Raw genomic sequence first — 7,500 nt, 5'->3', positions numbered from 1 at the left:
GGGAACTATAGTATGCAAGCTATAGTATGACGCACTGGGAATTATAGTATGCAAGCTATAGTATGGCGCACTGGGAACTATAGTATGCAAGCTATAGTATGACGCACTGGGAACTATAGTATGCAAGCTATAGTATGACGCACTGGGAATTATAGTATGCAAGCTATAGTATGACGCACTGGGAACTATAGTATGCAAGCTATAGTATGACGCACTGGGAACTATAGTATGCAAGCTATAGTATGGCGCTCTGGGAACTATAGTATGCAAGCTATAGTATGGCGCACTGGGAATTATAGTATGTAAACTATAGTATGGCCACTGGGAGCTATAGCATGGAGCACTGGGAATTATAGTATGGGTCACTCGGAAGCACAGTATGGCACACCGGGAACCATAGTATGACGCACTGGGAACTATAGTATGCAAGCTATAGTATGGCGCTCTGGGAATTATAGTATGTAAACTATAGTATGGCTCACTGGGAACTATAGTATAGCCCACTGGGAACTGTAGTATGGCTCATTGGAAACTATAGTATGTCACACTGGGAACTATAGTATGGCTCACTGGGAACTAGAAAACTCACTGGGAACCATACTATGGCTCACTGGGAAATATAGTCTAACTCACTTGGAACTATAGTATGGGAACTATAGTATGTCCCACTGGGAACCATAGTATGGCTCACTGGGAACCATAGTATGGCGCACCGGGAACTATAGTATGCGCACTGGGAACTATAGTATGGCTCACTGGGAACTATACTGGACACACTGGGAACTATAGTATGGCTAACTGGGAACTATACTAGACACCCTGGGAACTATAGTATGGCTCACTGGGAACTATAGTATGCAGCACTGGGAACTATAGTATGTCCCACTGGGAACCATAGTATGGCTCACTGGGAACCATAGTATGCACACTGGGAACTATAGTATGGCTAACTGGGAAATATGCTAGACACACTGGGAACTATAGTATGGCTCACTGGGAACTATAGTATGGCTCACTGGGAACTATAGTATGTCCCACTGGGAACTATAGTATGGCTCACTGGGAACTATAGTATGGCTCACTGGGAACTATAGTACGCGCACTGGGAACTATAGAAAACTCACTGGGAACTATAGTATGACGCACTGGGAACTATAGTATGGCTCACTGGGAACCATAGTATGCACACTGGGAACTATAGTATGGAGCACTGGGAACTATAGTATGGCCCACTGGGAACTATAGTATGGCTCACTGGGAACTATAGTATGGCCCACTGGGAACTATAGATAACTCACTGGGAACCATAGTATGGCTCACTGGGAACTATAGTACGCGCACTGGGAACTATAGAAAACTCACTGGGAACTATAGTATGACGCACTGGGAACTATAGTATGGCTCACTGGGAACTATAGTAGGGCCCACTGGGAACTATAGTCTAACTCACTGGAAACTATAGTATGGCTCACTGGGAACTATACTAGACACACTGGGAACTATAGTATGGAGCACTGGGAACTATATAAAACTCACTGGGAACTATAGTATGCACACTGGGAACTATAGTATGGCTCACTGGGAACTATAGTATGGCTCACTGGGAACTATAGTATGTCCCACTGGGAACTATAGTATGCCCCACTGGGAACTAAAGTATGGCTCACTGGGAACTATAGTATGGCTCACTGGGAACTATAGTATGTCCCACTGGGAACTATAGTATGGAGCACTGGGAAGTATAGAAAACTCACTGGGAAGTATAGAAAACTCACTGGGAACTATAGAAAACTCACTGGGAACCATAGTATGCACACTGGGAACTATAGTATGGCTAACTGGGAACTATACTAGATATACTGGGAACTATAGTATGGCTCACTGGGAACCATAGTCTAACTCACTGGGAACTATAGTATGGCTCACTGGGAACTATAGTATGGAGCACTGGGAACTATAGAAAACTCACTGGGAACTATAGTATGGCTCACTGGGAACTATAGTATGCCTCACCGGGAGCGCCTGCGCCCAAACTACAGTTCCCAACCCCCAATACGCCTTGGGAACTGTAGTTTTCCTACCTGCCCGGGCACACTGGCTCACTGGGAACTATAGTATGCACACTGGGAACTATAGTATGGCCCACTGGGAACTATAGTATGCACACTGGGAACTATAGTGTGGCTCACCGGGCGCGCCTGCGCCCAAACTACCGTTCCCAACCCCAAAGACGCCTTTGGGAACCGTAGTTTCCCTACCTGCCCGGGCACATGGACGCCGCACAGGCGCACGGCCAGGTTGTTGACCCCGTTCTCAAAGTGCAGCAGCAGCTCCTGGCTCTGGGAAACGTAGCGCCGGGCCTCCTCCAGGCGCCGGGTCTCCTCCTCCAAGGCGGCGCCCAGTTCCTCCGCCAGCTTCTGGAAGCTGCGGGGGGAAGCGCCCGGTTTGAATCTCGCGGACCTGCGGAACTCCCTGCCCCATGACCAGACTCGAACCCGGTACCTGAGGGCGCCCGGCGCCCGGTGGAACTTCAACTCGGCGCGTTCCAGTTCCAAAGCCTTGAGGCGGGAGTGGAGTTCCCGGCGGCGCCGCTCGCACTCGGCGATCTGCTGGCGCAGGTCCTCCTCCGACTTGCGCTGCGCCAGGAAGCGCCCGGCGATGTCCTGGGGGGAAGAATAAAGCGGTTATTGATTATTGATTATTGACAGGTTATTGATGATTGATTGACAGCCTTTAATATTCTTATTATTCTTATTCTTATTCTTATATTATTATTATTATATTATTATTATTATTATTATTATTATTATTATTATTATTATATTATTATTATTATTATTATTATTATTATTATTATTATTATTATGACAGCCTTTAATATTCTTATTCTTATTATTCTTATTATATTATTATTCTTATTATATTATATTATTATTATTCTTATTATTTTATTTTATTTTATTATTATTATTATATTATTATATTATTACTATTATTATTATATTATTATATTATTATTATTATTATTATTATTATTATTATTATTATTATTATTATTATTATTTTATTATTATTATTTATTTCTTCTTCTTCTTTATTATTATTTGCAACCAATTATTTTATTGATTATTGATTCTTCTTCTTATTATTATTATTTATAACCAACAATTAGGGTATTATTTATTATTCTTATTATTTCTTCTTCTTCTTCTTCTTCTTATTCATCTTATTATTATTTGCAACCAATTATTATTTATTATTTATTGTTATTTGCAACCAATTCTTAGGGTATTATTATTACTATTATTATTATTATTATTATTATTATTATTATTATTATTTGTTGTTTTTGTTGTTATTATTATCATTATTATTATTAATAATAATTTATTTATTATTCTCATGATTTATTACTTTTGTTCTCATTCTTATCTATCTATTTATTCTGATTCTTATCCTGCTTATTATTTATTCTGATTTGCATCCAATTATTGGGGTATTGTTTATTATTTGTTATTCATTATTCTCATTATCTATTCTTCTTCTTATTCCTATTATTCTTACTCTTATTATTTATTATTTATTGTTTATTCTTCTAATTCTTTATTGTCATTTGCAAGCAATTATTAGGATATTCTTTATTTTTTATTATTTATTTATTCTTCTCATTCTTTCTTCTTCTTTCATTCTTCTTCTTCTTCTTCTTCTTCTTATTTATTATTATTTACAACCAATTATTATTTATTATTTGTTATTATTTGCAACCAATTCTTAGGGTATTATTATTATTATTATTATTATTATTATTATTATTATTATGTCCTACATTGCATTCTTCCTTTCCCTGACATTTATATTAACATTAATAATAATAATAATACTTATTATTATATATTTATTACTTTTAAATAATAATATTACTATATTATTATTTATTTACTACTTTTGTTCTTATTCTCATTTATCTATTTATTCTGATTCTTATCCTGCTTATTATTTATTATTATTAGGGTATTATTTATTATTTTTTATTATTTATTTATTCTTCTCATTCTTTCGTCTTCTTTTTCTTCTTCTTATTTATTATTATTCTTTATTCTGCATTCTTCTTCTTTATGATTATTTCTTCTTCTTCTTCTTTCATTCTTCTTCTTCTTCTCCTCCTCCTTATTTATTATTATTTGCCACCAATTATTAGGGTATTATTTATTATCTTTTATTATTGATTTATTATTCTCATTATTTCTTCTTCTTCTTATTTATTCTTCTTCTTTATTCCGCATTCTTCTTCTTCTTTCTTCTTAATTCTTCTTCTTCTTTCTTCTTTATCATTCTTCTTTATGTTACTAACTTATTCTTCTTTATCATTAGAAATAATGATATAAATAAAATTTATTATTATTATTATTATTATTATTATTATTATTATTATTATTATTATTATTATTACTATTATTATTATTTTTTATTATTATTATTATTATTATTATTATTTATTATTATTATTATTATTATTACTATTATTATTATTATTATTATTATTATTATTATTATTAATTATCATTATTTTTTATTATTATTATTATTATTATCGATTTCCCACCGGGCGCCGGGAACTACAATACCCAAAGATGGGAGCACTGGACGGCCGCCTTGATCTTCTCCACTTCCGTCGTCACCAGGCCTTGGTACTCAATCTGCGCCTTGGAAGCTTCCAGCCGGGCGCCTGGTGCGAGAGAGAAAAATGGTGACCGGGCGCCGCGCGCTACAACTCCCAACTCCCGCGCGCTACAACTCCCAAGCGGGACGAGCGGCGGCCCTTGCTTACCTACCATAAGGTAAGGAGAGAGGGGGACCGGGCGCCGCGCGCTACAACTCCCAGGAGGGGACCGGGCGCCGCGCGCTACAACTCCCAAGTCGGACTCCCGCGCGCTACAACTCCCAAGTGGGACGAGCGGCGGCCGTTGCTGACCTCCCATAAGGGAAGGAGAGGGGGACCGGGCGCCGCGCGCTACAACTCTCCGGAGGGGACCGGGCGCCGGGCGCTACAACTCCCAGGAGGGGACCGGGCGCCGCACGCTACAAATCCCAGGAGGGGACCGGGCGCCCGGCGCTACAACTCCCAGGAGGGGACCTGGCGCCGCACGCTACAACTCCCAGGAGGGGACCGGGCGCCGCACGCTACAAATCCCAGGAGGGGACCGGGCGCCCGGCGCTACAACTCCCAGGAGGGGACCTGGCGCCGCACGCTACAACTCCCAGCAGGGGACCGGGCGCCGCACGCTACAACTCTCAGGAGGGGACCGGACGCCGCACGCTACAACTCTCAGGAGGGGACCGGGCGCCGCACGCTACAACTCTCAGGAGGGGACCGGGTGCCGCACGCTACAACTCCCAAGTCGGACTCCCGCGCGCTACAACTCCCAAGCGGGACGAGCGGCGGCCCTTGCTTACCTACCATAAGGTAAGGAGAGAGGGGGACCGGGCGCTGCGCGCTACGACTCTCTAGAGGGGACCGGGCGCCGCGCGCTACAACTCCCAAGTCGGACTCCCGCGCGCTACAACTCCCAAGCGGGACGGGGGACGAGCGGCGGCCCTTCCTGACCTCCCATAAGGTAAGGAGAGGGGGGGACCGGGCGCCGCACGCTACAACTCCCAGGAGGGGACCGGGCGACGCGTGCTACAACTCCCAGGCGGGATGGGGACCAAGCCTTGCTTCCCTCTCATCCCCTTAGCGGCCAATCAGGGAAGGGAAGTCCATGCTGGCGGAGAGAGGGTGAACGGGCGCCACGCGCTACAACTCCCAGGAGGTGACCGGGCGCCGCGCGCTACAACTCCCAACCCGGACAGGAGTTGTCGCAACCGGCGCCACAAGCCATACGGGATTGGCAGCATCAGGGAGCGGGGTGACCGGGTGCCATGCGCGCCGCGCGCTACAACTCCCCGGCGCCCCATTTCCTTACCTCTCGAACCCTCGCGCCCCATCAGGGAAGGGAAGTCCATGTCCCGGCGGCCTTGCTGGAAAGAACGGAGCGCCGCGGTTAGAGCGGCGCCGCCTATGGTTCCCGCGCTACGGTTCCCGACACTAATGTTCCCGCGCTAAGGTTCGCGCGCTAAGGTTCCCGCGCTAAGGTTCCCGCACTTAATTTCCCATTCTAAGGTTCCCGTGCTAATATTCCCGCGCTAAAGTTCCCGCGCTAAGTTTCCCGCGCTACGTTTCCCAGCGCTAAGGTTCCTGCACTAAGGTTCCCGCGCTAAGGTTCCCGCACTTAATTTCCCATTCTAAGGTTCCCGTGCTAATATTCCCGCGCTAAAGTTCCCACGCTAAGTTTCCCGCGCTACGTTTCCCGCGCTACGTTTCCCAGCGCTAAGGTTCCCGCGCTAAGGTTCCCACACTTAATTTCCCATTCTAAGGTTCCCGTGCTAATATTCCCGCGCTAAAGTTCCCACGCTAAGTTTCCTGCGCTACGTTTCCCAGCGCTAAGGTTCCCGCACTGAGGTTACCACGCTAAGGTTCCTGCGCTACAATTCCTACGCTAAGATTCCCACACTGAGCCTCCCGCGCTATGTTTCCCACGCTTAGGTTCCCACGATAAGCTTCCCACGCTAAGCTTCCCGCGCTACGGTTCCCACGCCAAGGTTCCTGCGCTACAATTCCCACGCTAAGCTTCCCACGCTACAATTCCCACGCTAAGCTTCCCAAACTAAGGTTCCCACGCTTAATTTCCTACGCTAAGGTTCCCGGCGCTATGGTTCCCACGCTAAGCTTCCCACTCTAACCTACCCGCGCTAAGGTTCCCGGCGCTAAGATTCCCACGCTAAGGTTCCTGCGCTACAATTCCCACGATAAGCTTCCCACGCTATGTTTCCGCGCTTAGGTTCCCACGCTAAGTTTCCCACGCTAAGCTTTCCGCGCTAAGGTTCCCACGCTAAGGTTCCCACGCTACCGTCCCCACGCTAAGGTTCCCATGCTAAGCTTCCCAATCTAAGGTTCCCACGCTTAATTTCCTACGCTAAGATGCCCGGCGCTACGGGTCCCACGCTAAGTTTCCCACGCAAAGCTTCCCACTCTAACCTTCCCGCACTAAGGTTCCCGGCGCTAAGCTTCCCGCGCTACGGTTCCCACGCTACAATTCCCGCGCCAACCTCCCTGCGCTAAGCTTCCCGCGCTAAGCTTCCCACGCTAAGCTTCCCGCGCTTAGGTTCCCACGCTAAGTTTCCCACGCTAAGGTTCCTGCGCTACAATTCCCACGCTAAGTTCCCCACGCTAAGCTTCCCGCGCTTAGGTTCCCACGCTAAGTTTCCCATGCTAAGGTTCCTGCGCTACAATTCCCACGCTAAGTTTCCCACGCTAAGCTTCCCGCGCTACGGTTCCCACGCTACAATTCCCGCGCCAACCTTCCTGCGCTAAGCTTCCCGCGCTAAGCTTCCCACGCTAAGCTTCCCGCGCTTAGGTTCCCACGCTAAGTTTCCCATGCTAAGGTTCCTGCGCTACAATTC

The 7,500-nt window shown here is 45.4% G+C and overlaps 1 protein-coding gene across 2 annotated transcripts in view; it reads right to left on the bottom strand.

The window, feature by feature from the left end:
- The window catches only part of CCDC183 (coiled-coil domain containing 183), a 23,161-nt gene that overhangs the window by 3,845 nt on the left and 11,816 nt on the right, over positions 1-7,500 (bottom strand). For both annotated transcript variants that reach the window (XM_080990688.1, XM_080990689.1), the window contains exons 7-10: positions 5,964-6,018; positions 4,626-4,726; positions 2,503-2,663; positions 2,259-2,424 (exon numbers count right to left, since the gene is read on the bottom strand). In XM_080990688.1, coding sequence (XP_080846814.1) covers positions 2,259-2,424; positions 2,503-2,663; positions 4,626-4,726; positions 5,964-6,018 — 483 coding nt within the window. The remainder of the gene's footprint in view (positions 1-2,258; positions 2,425-2,502; positions 2,664-4,625; positions 4,727-5,963; positions 6,019-7,500) is intronic.

Source organism: Podarcis pityusensis (genome assembly GCF_964106645.2).
Source record: "Podarcis pityusensis genome assembly, chromosome: Z".
Lineage (NCBI taxonomy): Eukaryota > Metazoa > Chordata > Lepidosauria > Squamata > Lacertidae > Podarcis > Podarcis pityusensis.
The sequence above is the reverse complement of the archived record's forward strand: the minus strand, read 5'-3'. Positions and strand labels throughout refer to the sequence as shown.